Source organism: Ciconia boyciana, chromosome 12 (assembly GCF_034638445.1).
Source record: "Ciconia boyciana chromosome 12, ASM3463844v1, whole genome shotgun sequence".
Classification (NCBI taxonomy): domain Eukaryota; kingdom Metazoa; phylum Chordata; class Aves; order Ciconiiformes; family Ciconiidae; genus Ciconia; species Ciconia boyciana.
In genome coordinates this window covers 11,470,237-11,488,095 of record NC_132945.1, presented here as the reverse complement: position 1 = coordinate 11,488,095, position 17,859 = coordinate 11,470,237, and the positions used below count along the sequence as shown (strand labels likewise).

Below are 17,859 nucleotides of genomic sequence, written 5' to 3'. Positions count from 1 at the left end.
CTAAACATGTCCCCTAAAGCTGAGGATGTCCCACAATCATCACACAGATGTTAACTGCACATACTCTCTGGGACACAGTGTCCCCTGCGCTTTGCCAGGTCTCCAAAGAAATGCTGCTGATGGTCATGGACACCCTGGACAGATGGCAGGCTTGGGGTTTTGCAAAGGCAGTAGTGTAATAGCAGTGTGTCATCAATAGCAGCTTGCCCTTGGGGTCCTAACTGGGGTGGCTGTGCTGGCACATGGGGACAGCAGGCAGCTGGGGCCATGCAAGGATGAGGAGACAAAAGGGCAGGGCAAGCCCCTGTTCTGGGGCAGAAAGGCGTCTCTCCTTCATGAGGGCACTAGGCACTGCAGTGTGGGTAGCTGGTGATGGTGCCAGCATCACTGGGATGGGCCACTGACCGCCAGGCAGGGCTTGCCCTGCTGCTCGCACTGCTGCAAGGCGGCTGCTGTTGGAGCTGTGCTGCAGAGCACCGGCATTTCCATGGAAACCCAGCCCTGTGGCCTGATGCGGGTTTTTCATCTTGGTTCCTCTCGCAGCCAGTCACTAAACAGGGGCACCCAGCGGCTGCAAGGGAGGGCCCTGGGACCATGGTCCTGGGGCTGCTGGGTGGGTCAGACCAGAGGGACTAGCATTTGGGGCAGCACTGGATGGGGCTGCAGGTCAGGGTTCAGGGTGGGCAGCCATCTCCCCGCCCAGAGAGCCAAGCCCGCAGGGAGCAGCTCTGCCTATCGGCATGGAAGAGCCCAGGGGAAGGCAGGCCCGTGCCCTGGGTGAGAGTCCCATCGGCCCATCGGAGTCCCATCGAGGCTCAGCTCTGCTGCTACCTGTCCTAGGCGCTCTGCAGCATCGCTGCCCTTGGCAGCACAGCACCGCACAGCATGCTGGCTGCCTCTGGCACCTTACCCATCCTCTCCATCTGCCTCATGGCAAGGGGCCTGCCGCCATCCCAGGCTGGTGCCCCCAGGCCATGCCCACACTGCCTGCCATGTGCTGCAGCTCCAGGACACAGGGCACAGGCTGCCAGGGGCTGCAGGACTCCCACATTAGGCAGCAGCGGGGGCCATGGCAGGGGTCTGGCACAGGGGCTGGAGCACGGTGCTGAGCAGGGTGACATGTGCCAGTGGCACTGCAGCTGCAAGGGCCCCCTGGCAGAGCAGAGCAGAGCCCCCCACGCAGCCCCCCCCCGCAGCCCCCCACCTGTCCCCCACCTGCCCCCCGGACTCCCTGGCTCTGAGCCTCAGCCCTGGCTCTGTTGCCTGCATGCTGCCTGGAGGCGATTCAGGCCCCAAGCCTGGTTTCCATGGCAACTCCAGTTGAAATTACATTAAAAAGAAATGAAACCAGCAGCTTTTCTGGTTGGCAAGCAGGGAGAGGGGAGCTGGGCTGGGAAAGGCGGGGGGAGCTCAGTGGGAGGGGGCTGTGGGGCAGATGAGGTCCCACATGGTGTCCCAGTGCTGAGGGGGGGCCCAGCAGAGCTGGGGGCATGCGAGGACCCCCCACTGTGGCACTCGGTGGTGGCAATCCTGGGTCACACGGTGCTGGTTTGCATGCATGCTGTGCTGGGGGTCCAGCACCCCTACCTGGTGGGGTGATACGGGGGTCCTCCTGCTGCCTCTGCAGGGTGGGTGCCAGGGACATGGGGACTGTCCGGACCCTCTGCCAGCAGTCACAGCTATGGCTGGGGTGCCTCTGAGCCAGCACAGGGCACCCAGCCTGGGAGTCCCCGACCCCTGTCTGCTCCAAGAAGAGGCAAGACACACCGCTATTAAAAATATCACTTCTGTTTTATTTGGAATTTGTTACTCTGCGCGGGTGACAGGGTATAAATACATTCTCCAACGAGCACCATCACCCTCAGCCCTGCCTGGGGGCGGGGGCCAGGGCAGGGTGCAGGGCTGGGGGTGCACTGGCCCCAGGCAGTAGGGCCAGCCGGCACCGGTGCGTCACGGCCGCCAGTGCGGGCAGCGTCTGCCAGCCGGACCGTCTTGCACAGGGACGAGGTATGGTGTCCCCGCAAGGACCTATCCTTTCCTCCTGCCTCCCCAGGCCCTAGGTGCCAGTGCCCACCGTGGGGGGCTGACACTGGGGTGCCCCATGTGGGTTCCCGGGCAGCTCCTTCTCCACGCCCGGCTGCACCTAAGCCCCTTGCCTTGAGCCTCGCTATCGGTGGCCACCACCAGCCCAGCAGGTGCATCACCCCCAGCAGTCCCACTCAAGCAGCCCCTGCCCAGGTATCTATCCCGGGCCACCCCGCAATGGGGGGGAAAGGCCCCAGTGGGAGTGAGGTGGGAGGCAGAATCGCTGTCAGAGCGTGGCTTACCCTGCTCCTGCCAGCCCTGCAGCACTGCCCACCCCTGCTGCAGGCTGCAAACCACTGGCTCTGCTTTCGGGCAGTGGAGTGGGCAGGGAGGGCACAGCATGGCTCCGGGGCAGTGGTGAAGGGACGTGGGATGCTTCTGGGGGGAGCAGGGCAGGGTGGGGAGCACTGGGACACAGTGACGAGGAACTGCCCTGGGTTGATGTGGGTGGGCAGACGGTGCTCACAGCAGGTGATGCCCATGCAGGTCGGTGGGTGGCACTGGCTGGTGGTGGCAGCGGGGTGGGCTGCGGTGGGGGGTGCTCGCGGGCGGGCCATCGGGCAGACTATTTGGCTGAGATAGTGGGCACGGGCGACAGAGGAGGGAGAATATCAAAAATACAAAAGAGCGCGGCCCCGCGGCACAGGAGGCAGTGCCCTGCCTGGTGCCCGCCCGCGGCAGGCGGGGGCTGCGAGGGGCCGGCACCGCGCGCACACGCTGGCTTCTAACTGGCTTTTTATTTTGTATCAAGAACACTTGGTTTTAAAATCTTTACAAAGGACAAAACGCGGCGACTCCGTTAGTGTGTAAAGAACTAAAGATCTGCTTAAAAAACGTCTCTGCAAAGAGAAACGACTGACACAAAAGAGATTCTCTGCAGCGCAAAGAGGGGCAGAGGTGCCAAGTCTCCAGCCCGGGGCCCCGCTCCCAGGGTCCCCGGCGTCCCTGAGCCCCGGCACCGGCCCCAGCGCCCGCACCCAGCACGAGGCCGGGTCCCCGGACTCTGCCCGCTCCCTCTGCCTATAGCACCATGGGCCGGGGCCACTTCTTGACACAGTGAAGGAGCCTTTTCCAGGGCACTCGGTATACCAAGCCGCCTGGGAATGCCCGGGCACCTGCCGAGAGGGATGCCTGGCCCCACTCCTCGTCAGTCCCGGCGTGCTCAGTGGGCGGAGCGCTGGGGATGCAATTGCCCCGCGGGGAGGCATAGCCCCGATGCAGGGAGCCCCGTGGCCGCTGCCAGTGGGGTCCCCCCTGCCCGCCCGCGCCGGTGCATGGGCGCAGGGGCTACACTGTGTCCCCCCCTGCACCCCACCGGCGCCCCAGGGCGACCCGCGGGGCCCTCTGGCTGGGAGCCGGGAGAGTCAAAGCACTTCTCAAAAGTTAGATAGGAACGAAAGAAAGCGCAGGGGGGAGAGCGGGGCATCCGGCCGTGCCGGGACTCCACAGGTCTCCCGGCTTGGTGCCGCACCTTCCGTGGGCGCTGCCCCTCTGTCCGGCGGCTCTGGCGGCCCCGCCGGTCCCTCTGCCAGTGTCTGCTGCGTGCGTGTGCGTGCGTTCATGTGTGTGCGCCGGCGGTGGGCAGCTATACCCTGGTGGTGGAGTGTGAGTGCGGGAGCCCCGTGCTGTTGAAGCCGGCGGTGAAGGTGTTGTAGGGGTGCAGGGTCTGCAGCCCCACCAGCGAATTGGGGATCATGGTGATGGTGTTGGGGGTCATGAGCGGGATGTCGTCCGGAGAGCGGCGCAAGGTGAGGGTGTAGTCGGGCAGAGCGGCCAGGCGCAGGGCGTCATGGGGCGGCACAGCCTCACACTCACGGTGCCCCTGGCTCACCTGCAAGGAGGGCATCTCCTCGTCAGGTGCATGGGCGATGTCATTGGCGGCGCCACGCTGGGGGCTGTGCTGCTGGTGCGTGTCCTGCCGGCGCTTGTCCTTTCGGTAGTAGAGGGCGGCGAAGGCCAGCACGTTGAGGAAGAGGAGGGAGGCGCCCACGGCGATGGTGACGCTCAGCTCAGTGGAGTAGTCGCGGGGGCTCTCGAGCAGGGTGCCCGCCTCCTGCTCTGGGCTCCACTTCTCCTTCCCGTTCTCGCTGTTGTAGGCGGGTGAGATGGCAGGGCGCTTGGTGGTCCAGATCTTGCCATTGGGCCGGCGGGTGATATGGGAATTCTGCGTGGTGTCAGGTGGTGGCACTTTGGTGGTGGTGGAGGTGTAGTGGAACATATCGTGCAGGTTGTACAGGTGGGGGACCAGGTGCTTCCAGAAAGCCACCTTGGTGGCCCGGTAGTGGTCGCGTACCCGTGGCTTCAGTCCAATGTGCAGGTACAGCTGGTCACGGGGGTTGTACTTGGACCAGGCCACCTCCTCAAATCGGTTGGCCTTGGTGTGGATGAACTTGGTGTCCTGGGGGACGGGCTTGTTGGGGTCCCTGCAAAACACAGGCAAAACAGAGCTTAGCACCGGGAAAAGCCGGAGAGGCAAGGAGGGAGAGTCGGATGCAGAGATGGAGGCTGGGGGGACCTTTGCCAGTGGTGGCACAGGGTGGGCTGGCAAAAGGTCCTGCATGGCTGGGCAGCACCCCGACCCTGGGTCAAGTCTCACGGATGATAACCACAGCCAACCAGCCTCCCCACCCCTGCCCTTGGCTGGGTCCTGTCCCGGGGGCTGGCCGTGCTGTCAGCTTCTCGCTGTGTGGTTGATGCCCTGACCCCAGTGAAGGTGCAGCACATGGATCTCTGGGCATGGGGTGTCTCAGTGTCCCACACCAGGCATGACACCGCCCCACCACAGCATGGTCCCAAGGGGTGCAGCTTGGGACCCCCCCAAGCACAGCACCCATCCCCACTCACCCTGTCTTGGCAAAGTTGGTCCAGTAGGTCATCACTACGGCGCTGAGCATGACATCGTTCTTGGAGAAGTTGCAGGGAAAGAGGTCTGTGGGACCAATCATAGGGATCCCGAACACGTAAGGCACCTCGTCCCCGTGGGCCGCATCGGACCACGCAGGCTTCATCAGGCTCTGGCAGTGGTGGTAGAAGGCGTAGAAGTAGGTGGGGGAGCCATAGCGGGCATGCAGGTCAGCCGTCACCACCGATGGCTCTACCCACTGATGGTCAGTGAAGAGGGCCACCAGAGTCTTGCGACGTGTCTCGGGGTTGTCCCTGTCGGCCCAGTCCGTGTACATGAACTTGATGGTCTCCCGCAAGGTGTCCTTGCCCTCGGGATAGCCGTACAGGTTGTCTACAAAGTTGGAGACCGAGTAGTCAAAGTCACTGCCTGAGACGCCGTCCTCAGGGTCCACCACTCCCTCCACAAACTTCAGTCCCTCGCCTTGGTTGACCCCCAGCATGATATCGTAGTTGAGGAACTCGCCCTGCTCCATCAGGATCTCTGGGTCATCCGGGATCACATCCCCGTCAATGACCGGCCCAAAGGCCACATGGTAGCGAGCCGGCTGGATGTCTTGCTCTACCAGTTCCTTGGCACTCTTCTGCCGCAGGCAGTCCACCATGTCCACTGTGTCCAGAACGTTGCAGCCCACCTTGTCAGCCAACATGCTGGTGTACTTCACAGGCTGGTAGTTCACCGCCCAGCTGGAGAGCGCAGAACCACTCTGGATGATGGCTCTCTGGAAGAGACCTGCAAGACAGGCAAGGAACGGAGAAAGCTCTCAGTGGGGTGAGTGCTGTTCCAACACCCCAGGGCTGCAGTGTAGGATGCAGCATGGAGAAGGCATCGCTGCCCTTGGACCCCTGCAAGGACCCAGCCTGCTCCAGCCTGCGCCTGGCCTTGACCCGGACTGTGGTGCCCACTGAGCCAGGCTCGTGCAGGGGGCTCAGCTTAGGGCCACCACAAGGGTGGCAGGGTGACACCTGGGCATGCAGTGGATGCTCCTGGAAGCAACCAAGGGCTGCTGTGCTCCCCAAAGATCCCATTGCAGAGGATGGCCCAGCACCCCTCTGTCCTGGTGTGAGGAGGAGAGGGGCTACGGTTGCATCACAGCCTGGCCTTGCCAAGCAGCCCACACTGTCCCAGCCACCCCAAGGACATGTTGCCTGAGCCCCCAAGGGGCACATGCTGCCCCTGGCTCAGCACCATCCTCCAGCCCAGGGTGGCACCGGCTTCACTGAGCAGCCAGGCTGCAGGCTGGCAGCAGCGGCAGGGTTAATGCCTGCTTGGGGACAATTAACCCTGCATGTCCCACCCCACCGCTTTGTCAGGGTCCCACTCACCCCCTCCCTGCCGCTTCCTGCCCAGCTGGGGCTGCTCGGTGCCAATCCAGCCCTGCAGGAGCACACTGCCAGATGCACAAAGAGGGCCTTTCTGCCACCGGGAACACAGAGGGAGTGGACTTTCGCCCTGGAAAACGGGGCCACAAAGGCCCTGGCCCAGGCGGAGGAATGCATGGCTGTGCTCCAGCCCCATGTCAATGGCGCTTGTGCTCAGAATACAAAGGGCAATAAGGAAGCAGAGCCTCCGGGGTGGTGAAAAGCAGCCAGGCTCGGGGTGCACCCTGGGGTCCCTGCTCTCCGGCCAGCCCTCTCCTGCACCCCAAGTGCTGCTGCGCCCTCGCTGGACCCTGACACTCGCTCACCATGAGGGACTGTCTCAGGCGGTCCCCAAATGGTGCTGGCGCAGCAGCGTGGTGGCCACAGGGCTGCCCCCAGCCCCCCGAAAGACGGAGTGCCTGCGTGAGACACCCTGTGCAGCCAAGGCCGTGCTGCTCTGCAGGGGAGCATGCACCTTCCCACAGCAGAAGCGTTTGGAGGCTCCTGGCTCCCAGCCACCATGTCCATAGTTCTTGTCTGCATGCATAGTCCTTGCTCTGCCAAGCACCTGATGTACAGTCCCATGCACTAGGACAAAGAGAAGTCACAAGCTCTGTTTGTCACCTCCTGGTGCCCTTGAAGTCATACCCAGCCTACGGGCTGCAGACTGGCCATGAGTTTGCTTGCTCTGTGCCATCATCCACATGCCAAAGAGCCAGAATGGGGGTTCCCTGGCTCCCAGGAGATGCTGTCCCAGCAGCAGCTATTGCTCCCTGCCAGCAGCATCACTTCCCAGACAGACCCACCGGGCTGGGCTCTGCCCCTGCCTGGGGAAGCACAGGCAGCTGGTGTCACCAACAGCTGGTCACATCCCTGATGGATCCCCTGCACTGTGTCTCTGCATGGCCACGTCCTGAACCAGGAGGACCCAGGAGTCTGCAAGAGCCCAGATCTGCCACATTCTGCCACTCCATGCCAGCAATCAGCTGAAGCCCAACAAGCACCCCAAGGAGGCATCGCCACCCTGCAGCTCACCCCAGAGCCCTCCAGCCTGCTGGGGCCAAGGCAGGAAGATGTAGTTCGGTTGAACTTGCCTGTTCCCCTCTGAGGTGAGGGTCCCAATGCACTCTCTGTCCCGCAGAGCTCCGGCACAGCGGAGCCAAGTGGTGGGACCAGGGCTCTGCCAGAGGGTGCCCAGTGCTGCAGGCTGCCAAACAGCTCCTGATTTCCCCTTCACTTTGCACAGTAGCTGAGACTGGAAACACCTCTGGGGTTTTCTAGGCCAAGCCCTGCTCAAAGCAGGGTGTCGGGTGCCTTGTCTAGCTGAGGTCTGAGCACCCCCAGAGCTGGCAGTGAAGGGCAGCAGCCCCCACGGAGGTGGAGATGGGGCAAAGGAAGCACAAGAGGTTTGCCCGGCAGCGACTGCTTCTGCCCCGGCACGGCTGGCTGGGGAGAGAAGCAGTGCTTTGGTCCTTGGCAAGGAGTCCACCCGCCTACAAGGGCTGAGGCTGCCAGGGGAGCTGCGGGTCTCCCCAGCAGCCAGACACCATGCGCTGCACCAGCCTCCAGTGTCTGCCTCTCGCAGCGCCTGGCAGAGCAGGCACAAATTAGCAGCTTCATTAATAGCTCTTGATCACTATGAGTTTTATTTTGATGTGATAAAAACAAACCCACCTGGTCTGCAGGCTGCATCTTAGCGCAGCTCCCCCACCATGCTCTAGAGCTGGCTGCCCCATTCCTGGGGAGATGGGTGCTCTGGCACTGGGGGTTTTTGAGGTTGTTTTATGGCTGTTTGCTTTGATGTGACACTGGCTGCAGCACCGAGTGCTCCCCTCCTGCCTCACAGCATTTACAGCTGGCAGCAGCTCCGCTGCCACAGCAGCGAGGGTGCCAGGCACCCAGCACCGCTGCAATGCAGGGGGGACCACATCACAGGCATTGGGGCTGGATGGGGCAGCAAAGAACATGGCACACAGGTGCAGGGTTTAGTGGCAGAAAGCCTAGTGTCACCCAAAAAGTGTTATACTGGCACGACAGTATTTTCTGTGGCTGGAAAGTCAGGGAGCTGCCCCTCCTATCCACCCCCAGCCTCTCTCCATGCTGCTCCCTCCATCCCAGGCCTGTACCAGCGGTTGGGGCCACCTGGGCAGCCAAGCACACAGTCCTGCTTCTGAAGAGGTGTCACCATCTGGCCACAAAAACCAGTCTGCAGCCTTGGGGCTGCCCTGCCAGAAGCACCCAATCCCAGAGAGGAGAATCCTGGACCGAGAGCACCTCCCCACAATCCCCACCTGCCTCCCAGGCACTCCTATGGTGGAGAGGAGCACCCTAAGAAGCATCGCGAATGTATTACACCCAGCGTCCCCTCCCTGGCTTTTCACACTCAGTATGGGCAGAGAAAACTCTTTTTCTTTCTGCAGGAGCTTTCAGCCCGTAAAATACTCCCCACCCCTGAGCCCACACTGCCCAGGGTGCCGGCACAAGGGCAGGAGGGCACACAGAGCCCCAGGTATCCACACAGGGATGGCACAGCCCCACCCGGGCCCCCTGCAGCCACAGAGTATCCCCTGCCCTGCCCGCTGCTCAGAAACAAGACTGCAAAGATCTACCCATGCTCCTTTCCCACACACTGCTCAATTTACTAACACAAGCAAAGCATCCTTTGGCTTTAGCCATTAAAAGCATCTCCTCCTGTGGGCTAGAGAGCTGCTGCCTGCCCTGCGCGGCTCTAGGTAGCTGGGAATCCTACCCCAGGAGCCCCAGAAGTGGTGAGGGCAGCCCTGGTCCTGCCCTGCTCTGGCATTGCAACATCAGCAGCACCTCTGTAGGTATAACTCACATTTTCCATGTTCTTGAGCTTATTGTAGTCTAATACCCATTAATATTTGTCCAAGTCGCCTGAAGAGGATGGGGCAACAGCCCCAGGAACATCCTGCTCAGGAGCTGGCATGGGGGGAGCAGGATAACAGAGGGGGCTGACTTCAGGCACCGGGCACTCGCACAAGACTGAGTACGAGTGTCCTGAGCGCCCTGGGGTGGTAAGGGAAAGGGGCTTACCCAGAACACACATGTCCTGAGCGAGCAACAGCAGTTCCATACACACTGCCAGGGCTGGATCACTTCAGCTTTACCTGCCTTTTTGTTTTTCCCTGCTTTACGCAAACATGGCAGGGCACTGGAGATGGTGACAGCAGAGCCACCAGGCTCTGGGGCAGTCATGGAAGAGCAGGGACCATCATGGACTTAATGTGGGAGCACCTAAGCTGGCAACTTTCAGGAAGCAGCTGCCCACCAGGTCCAGACATGCTTCTGTTATTGGGTCTGTGGGGCAGAGCATCCCCCAGAGCTCTGGTCCTTGGGGCACCAAGGGGAGCCCAGCAGTGGGAGCAGCTGCCTCGAGGGCAGGAGCACTCTGCACAGGGTGGGTTGGTGCTGGCTGTGCCACAGGCTTCAGCACAGAGGGAGTATGGGGGACTGGTGGGCTCCAGAACCTGCTTGGGATATCCCACCACCCAGGAGGCTCTGGAGCTCCTCTGCATACTCTGATCCCATGGGCCATGGCAGCATGTCTCAGCCTCTCCGCTTCAGTTCACTGGCCCATCTGAGGAGAGGCTGGCAGCCAGCTGCAACTGCTGGGCACCTTGATGGGCAGCAGGGATGGGTGTGGAGGCACGGGCAGCCTGTCAGCCTGGCTCTTGACCCTAGGGAAGGGCCATCAGTGGGAAGCAGAGCCCAGCATGGTGATTGGTCTCTATGTGGGCATGGGCTCACTGCAGGGCAAGTGGTTTGCTGGAATCAGGCAACTTTAACCAAAAGGGCGGCTGGAGAAATCTGGGAGAAGAGGGTTGTTTCGGGCTTGCCTTTGTCTCCATGGTGAACTGCCAGCATCCTACGAGCCCTGTGCTAGGTCTCGGCTCAGCAGGGTGCTGCCCTTCACTCCCCACCATGGCTCTGCCACCTCTCACTGCACAGCACATCAAGCACAGGCTCTGCCACCTCTCACCGCAGCTAACACCAGCCTCATGCTGCCCACAGCACCTGCAAACCCCCACATCGAATAGTACCAAACAGATCGTGATGCTGGTGCTGGTGCAGCCACCTTCACAGTAGCCTGGGCTGAGATCATTCCTGCTTTCAATATTGGGGCAATCAATCAATCGACAGCTCCTAGGGCTGGAGGAAGGCTGCCCAACTTTGCCTAAGCACTGACAGCCTCCTCCCATACACCCTCCACCATGCCATCAGCCCTGCTGAGGTTCTGAAGGTCTCCTTCGTTCCTGTGTGGTTCCCAGGCTGTTGAGCAGGGCTGCAGCTTTTCGCAATGGCTTCAAGTGCAATTTTGTGTGTGTCTCTGAGGTGCAGACTCATGCTCGTGTCCACTGCCCATATGCATCCCCTTCTCCCCTGCACCACACTTGGGGACACAGCACTGGAAGAGGGCTGCACCCTCATATAAAGCCCCTGTGACCAAGTCCCTGGCAGGCTGGTCCCCTGTGGACCACATCCAGTTCAGGCTTTGCTCCTGTGATTTCCTTTAGGAAGTTTATTGAGAACACCTCTACTCCCATGGTTATTTTTTTTTTCCCCAGTGCTCAATGTGAATGTCTTTGCAGGTCGTTTACATGCATTTGCTTTTATGCCAACACAATCTTTTAGTGTAAATAATTCCTTTCTTTATCTAGAGCAAACACTCTGCTATATTTACAGATATCAATCATATCACTTCCACCTGTGTTTTACTAGTCGCAGCACTTCCAGCTCTCCCAGTCTCGCAAGATGGGGCCCTCCATCCCTCCCCAGGCTCAGGTCTGACTTCCTCTCTATTCCAGTATGAATGCCTTTCCTAGCACTGAGATCTGTGCTCCCAGTGCCCTGCATGATGCCCTACACTCCCTCCACACTTGCACATGGGCGAGCCTGGGCGCCTGGGCAGGGCACTGCAGGAGGGGTCCCCACCTCTCCCCATGCACAGGTGCTGGCCCTGGGCTGCAGCCCCATGCGTTGGGAGCACCAGCTCCATCCCTGGCTCCCATGTGCTCTGCCACTGGCCTCTCCCTGCCCACGATGAGAAGGTTTTGCTTCCTGGCTCTGGGTCAGGCTCTCACCAGTGACTAATTAAAAAGCAGCCCTGACTTTGCTAGGGTGGCTGGTGGTACCCAGGTAGGCTCCCTTCCCTGGGTTAGTATCAGCAGGGCACTTGCTCGCAGCTGCAGCACCCTCAGGCACAGCTGGCACCTACCTTCAGAGTGGTGGGAGAGGGTGAGCAGGCTGACGCAGGAGGCACCGATGCCGGAGCCGAAGACGGTGATCCGCAAGGGATCTCCCCCAAAGAAGGCGATGTTCTCACTGACCCAGCGCAGTGCCTGTATCTGGTCCAGCAGCCCGTAATTGCCCTTGGCAGCCTGGTCCCCCGTGCTCAGGAACCCTGTGGGCCAAGGGGAGCCAGGTTAGGGATGAGGAAGCAGGGGGGTGTCCTGACCTCCCACCCCAATTCCGCAGGCCTAGAGGAGCTTCTATGGGACCCTGTTCCACCACAACATGAGACACCACTATCAAGAGAGTCCTGTGAGCTCTAAGCTGGAGTAGGGACACCACTGAGCTCCAGCCACCCTCTGAACGGCACAGAGGGGCGAAAGGCTGCAAGTGCAGCTGCAAGCCCTGGGGAGCCTCTCCAGCCAACTGCAAGCAGTGACAGGGTGGTGGGCACAAAGCCCTGTCCTACCCAGACCACCACCTCTGCTAATAGCGAGTCAAGACGTCTCACACATGCTCCAAGGAAAGCTCAGAAAGCACTGGTAGCTGCAGGCAGGCTGAGTGCATGCACAGCCAATGCTTTCCGTGGACTAGCATAGCCCGGAGGAGGCTCTATAAATATAAGGAGGTGGGCTAGGCAGAGAGGAACCAACTGCAGCTTAAAATACAAAGACTCTCAGTGAGGAAGATGCTGAGGAATGCTTTCAATAGCAAAGGGAACACCCAAGATAAACTATCAGTGTTTTGTTTGCAAAGCAGGAAGCCAAAACCATGGTCCTGAGGTAAAATCCAGGCTGGTAACCCCAGCAGGCAGGGAGTGGTGCTGGCGCTGCTCCGGTACTGGAGGTGCTCTGGCTGGGCGCACTGCAGCACTTCAATAGAGATGACAATGGCACCATTTAAGTCTTATTTCGTATTGTGATTTATGTCTCTTAAATTTGGACCTATTCATCTTAAAGGCCTGACTTTCAATATTGAAAGGTCTTGAACAAGCTTGTTTTTACTGAAAAGCCTATTTTCTACCAGGTAACTGCCATCTTCCCCAAGAGACTATGCAATCCGGATGCTGTCAGAGGGATGTGCTGCCCTGGGTAGCAGCCGGGAGCCCAGCTGCCCAGGGAGAGTGCCATGCCAGGCTGGATGGCTAGGAAGGAGCTCTCCCCAAACCTCTGCACCCCTTGTTCTTCCTGTTGCTAAGGGAGGCAGCAGTGATGCTCCAGGCACATCTTCTGTGAACCAGCCCCTAGGGGTTTCTGCTGCAGCAGGCAGGGGACCGCACTGCCTTTTGACCCTGTGTCCCCATTTTGCCTCTCTAGGTCACTAGTACTCATGAAAATGGGACTGCCACCTTCCTCTATACGGCACCCAACAGCCTTCAGTGACCCCCTCTGCAGGCAGCCAGGCCGCGGTGGGTGGCTGTGGGGGTCCCGGCAGCTCAACTGGCTTGGAGGCAGCCCGTGCCTGGGGAGGGAGAACTGCCAGGTCCCCAGGGGCAGCCAGGCAGTACCCACTGGCAGCTCACTGCTCTGACCCCTCTCAGGAGGAGATGCTGGGTAAACACATTTATTATTTATTTAACTGCAGACCAATATTTGCTTTCAGCTGAGCCAGGTTGTGTAAATGAGCCTGGGGGGGTGGGTGCCAGGAGCCAGACCATGCTGTGACAGCCCGCTGAGGGCACTGCCACGTGGCACCCTGCTCGGCAGCCAGGGTGGAGGGCAGGGGCAGCACCTGCAGCGCAGCCCCCATCCCACTGGGCCCCATGCCCCTCACCGCCCCCTTCCTGGCTGGTTCAAGCCCAGTCAGCTGTGGGGGCTTGTCCCACTGCCCAGCTGTGCTGGCAGCACAGCCCATGCTGGCCAGCCCATACCGAGCACTCCAACGCGGTAGTTCAGGGTGATGACAATCACGTTCCCGTAGCTGGCCAGGACACTGCCGTCTATCATGTTCCCTGTTCCCTCCATGTACGAGCCGCCGTGGATATACACCATCACCGGCTTAGCCCCGCTGTCCCGGATGTCTGGAAGGAGAGGCGGTTAAACACAGGACCCTGCCAACAGCCACAGCACCCTGCCCGACAGGCAGACCAAGGACGAGGGCAATGCCAGCTGCCAGGACTCGTGAGGGGGCTTAGGAGCCAAACCCACAGGTTTCCTGGGGGCCACAGCGTGGAACTCCAAAGCCGACCACCACTGAACCAACCCCACCAGCACCTCTCCAGGTGGCAGCAGCCGCTGCACCATCCCCACATTGCTGTCCTCTCAGGGGTCTCAGCACATGCGGGAGAGACACTGGCTGGACCCAGCTGCTCTTCCCCAGAGCCAGGCTCTGGCCATGTGCGGGAGCCAGCGTTGCGGGTGGGAGTTGCAGAGTCCAGCCCTGGGATGCAGCCCCATGTCCCATCTTTGGCTGGACCCAAGCCCTCAGCTCCAGGAGTCCTGGAAGCTGGCATTGTGGGGGGGCAGGGATGGGGGTGTGCAGGACCTGGAAGGCGGGGGGCACTGGTGGGTGCTCCAACATCTGACTCTCCCACCCCCCTTCCGATCCTGGGAAGGCAGAAACCTGCCAGCTGCCGGGATGTGAACCCATGGCACCCCAGTGCCCAGACACAGACATGGTGATGAGGCAGACAGTGTGTGCGTGTCAGGGAGGTGAGCACGGCGTCCAGATGAGGACAGGGCATGAGGCATGGAGTGAGGATGGGGAATGGGACCCCAAGGGCTGGGGAGAAAGGACTGTGGGAGCCTAGGGGACAGGGAGCAGCCATGCTCCCTCTCTCGATTGGCCCTGTCCGGGAGACGTCCTGCCCTTTCTGCCCCACTGGCCTGGATCCTTCATGGACCTGAGCCTGGGTGCAAGGGAAGAACACCCATGCTCAGCTCCTGGTACATCTCACCCACATTACACGGAGGAGGCAGTTGCACCCGTCGTGGAGATAGTGCCAGGTCCCACATGCCTGCGGTGCCGCTGGTGAGCCAGCACCGATGGACTTTGCCCTCCCTCATGCTCACCCGCACCGAGTGCCTTGCTTGGGTGGGCTGGCATTGCCTGCTGGGGCTGCTTGGCAGCCAGCTCCCACCACAGTCCCCCCAGGGAGTCCCGGGGCACAGCCACACCAACTCAGTGGGGATGCCCAGCTGGGATGGACACGCTCCCTCACACCCATCTAACCCCTGCCCACATCTACACCTCCCTGTGGCTTGCCCATTGCAGGGGGCTGCAGGGTAGACTGGGGCTGGCCTCTGGCCATCCCCACCTCCAGCTGTGGTCCACGGCATGGCTAAGGGTGGCCTCCCTCCCATATAGAAAACCTCTTCCCTCCAGGAGAATGAGGATACAGCAAAACCTGTGCCAGCCCTTTTCCTGTCGCCAGGATGCAGCCAGGCAAATGCACAGACCTGGGAAGCAAAAAGCACTCACGGCTCCTCCAGGACAGACATCGCCCATGCAGCAAAGCTACAGCAGGACAATTCTTCCCAGGGCCACCTGCTTGAAATGTGAAGGGCAGGAACATCAGTGCCTGTGCCCGTGTCCTCTCCTCCCTGCCACACGCTCCCACTGACACACAAAGGGACATACTCGCAGCAGAATGGCAGCAATGTGCAGAAACATACCAGGGAATAAATGGCTCCCAATCGTTGCAGCACATTTTGGTGTGCGGGGATTTAGCACAAGTCACTTAGGCTGAATACCAGTTTAAGCCCTGGTACAAGAGATCCTGGGGCACAGGCTAGTGGGAGAAAACAATGGGGTTTTGGTACTGCCAAGGAAAAAGCTTTTCATCTGTTTCCCAGATCCTAAATGCCATCCGCCAGGCCATGCTCGAGCTGCCCTGGGACTCCTGCACACCGTGAGGTTTTACTGTCCTCAGCATGTTAGGGCTGCACCCTGGCTGACCCTTCCTCCTGCGTCCTCTTCACATCCCTGCAGCCAAAACACACCAACTCCATACCCTGCAGATGAACAACCCTGTTTTATTAAAAATAGCTTATTCTGCAGCTTGCTTAGCCCTGGCATACATCTAGAATCACATCTGCTTGAAAGCCCACTTGCTCTGCCTCAGCTGGTGCTGATGCTCTAGTTGCAAGCAAGACCTCACTTGCGTTGGGTGGAGAAGGAGAGGAGTTAACAGAAACCATGTCTGAGTGGACCTCAGGTCTCCTGGGCATGGCCAGGTACCCCACGGGTGCCAAGGGTGACAAGCTGCTGGCACAGCCACACTGCGGCAGTGCTGGGCAAGGCTGGAGGGGGATGTCACTGGCTCCCAGCTGCATGTCACCAACTCCGGAAGGATGAGGCTGGAGGTGGGATGTGACCAGGCTCGGGGTGAAATGGGCCCAGGTGCCTGAGGGCTCCTCTCCTCCCAAGCTGCCATGCTTCCTCCCTGCCCTCGCTCAAGCGGAGCAGGAGCAAACTTCTCCTAAAGCAAAAATACCCCACAAGCTTCCCCACCCCGTCCCAAGGAGGGGAAGGGCCTGGGCGCCCTGCACAGCCGGCCAGCCTGCCCCCCGCCCCGCACAGCTGCCCGGCATGGCAGACGGACACACACAGGGCTCCCTGGGGATGGCAGCGGATGGTGGGCAAACGGAGTTGCTTTGCGTGTCATGCAGTGGCAGCCTCGAGCACAGAAATACCTTCGTCTTCATCCCCGTCATTATCCGCTAAGTCCTCGCCCTGTTTCTTAGCGCTGGCTCCTAGGGACCAAACACGAGGAGACAAAACAAAAAGGAAAACAAAAGGAAACAAAAGGAAACAAAACAAAACCAAAACCAACAACAACAAAAAACCAACCAACCAAACAAAAAACAAAAAAAAAACACAAAAAAAACCAAAAACCAAAACAAACAAACAAAAAAAACAAACAAAAAAAAAGAGAATTCAAAAATAGCATGATAGCAGAGATGGTGGGGCCAGGCCTGCACCCCACAGCACTGCTGGCTACTCACACTGCACCTCTCCCAGAGCCAGGGCAGCACAGGGCAGAAGGCAGGAGTGCCCCGGGAGCTGCACCAGGATGCTGTTTCACCTGGACCCCTTCCCAGATCCTCCCTGGGGAGTGCCGGGGCAGCAGGGAGGAGGAGAGCGGGCCTGGGGCAGCATCAGCACCAGCAGTGGATCAGCCTTTCAAAGCAGTCACCAATCCTCCTGCATCCCAGCCTGGCCACTGCCTGCTTGCGCACCCTTGGCTCCCTGCGCCGGGGCAATGCTCCCCCTCCTACCGCCCAGGTGCGAGCAGGAGCCCTGCTCCCAGCTCTGCTGCCACTGGGGACAACCATCCCCTGCCACCAGCAGAGCCCACATGAAGGGTTGCCCTGGGTGGCCACTGACCACCAGCCAGGGTCCTGCCCGTCACCTCCACCACGGTGCATGGCCCCTTGTTGTGCCTGGCACAGCTACGCCGCAAACCACCAGTGCCGCGGCCTGAGACCACCACGGCATGCTGCAGGAAGCCATCATGATGGGTGCTTCCCTGCGCTGCTTGGCTCAGTCCTGTACCAACTCCCTTCTTAAAAGACTAGTTGCATAGTTCGCCGAGGATTGCAAAGGCACCGACCAGCTTGCCCTGACCAAGGCAGAACCCTAGAAATACCGGTTTCTGTAACATCCTGAATGCCTTCCAGTTGTTGCATAGCCCTTAGCAAATCCACAGTGCCAGGGCACAGGCCAGGCCAGCAGCCCCAGCCTGGTGCTGTGGGATGCTGTTGTGGAAGGCATGCACTGAGTGCAGTGCTTCCTGAGCTGCATGCAGCCGGTGTGAGCCAGGGGAGGGGGCCTGTGGGCTGGCAGGGAGCAGATGCAATGCACACATGTACTGAGGCCCCGTTGCTGCAAGGGCTGCATGCCCTTGTGGGCACAAAGCTAAGTGGTGCCATCCCTGTGCCCTGCAGCCCTGAATTTCAGGAAGAGGCTGTGCTCTCCTTATCCCCTTAGGGCTGCAGACCAGTGCCTGCAGTCCTCTGCTCCCTAATGCCTGCACCAAAAAAGTTCCATGGGTGACGGTGACCTCAAGGGTGACGGTGACCTCAAGGGTGACAGCAGGGTTTGCCCCAGGCAGGACTGCCCACACTGTACTCACGCTACCCAGCAACCTGCCCCCGACGCGCAGGGCTCCGAGGTCCCACCAGGCATCTGGCTGATCCTGGGGCCCCGCTGCTGTCACCAACCAGCCCCATCACCACTGCAGCAAGGGTTTTGCATGGCCTCCAGCAAAGTGAGGGGCATGAGGCGCCCCTGCGAGTGAGGGGCAGCCCCACAGCT

General features: G+C 60.3%; 1 protein-coding gene across 2 annotated transcripts in view; it reads right to left on the bottom strand.

Annotated features, from left to right (window-relative positions):
• Positions 1-1,829: 1,829 nt before the first annotated feature.
• The window catches only part of NLGN3 (neuroligin 3), a 43,067-nt gene continuing 27,037 nt past the window's right edge, over positions 1,830-17,859 (bottom strand). The window contains exons 3-7 of one of the 2 annotated variants that reach the window (XM_072877310.1): positions 16,236-16,295; positions 13,472-13,621; positions 11,588-11,773; positions 4,930-5,719; positions 1,830-4,508 (exon numbers count right to left, since the gene is read on the bottom strand). In XM_072877310.1, the coding sequence (XP_072733411.1) occupies positions 3,671-4,508; positions 4,930-5,719; positions 11,588-11,773; positions 13,472-13,621; positions 16,236-16,295 (2,024 nt within the window). In that variant the 3' untranslated portion in view covers positions 1,830-3,670. The remainder of the gene's footprint in view (positions 4,509-4,929; positions 5,720-11,587; positions 11,774-13,471; positions 13,622-16,235; positions 16,296-17,859) is intronic. The other variant, XM_072877309.1, reaches the window with a different exon arrangement.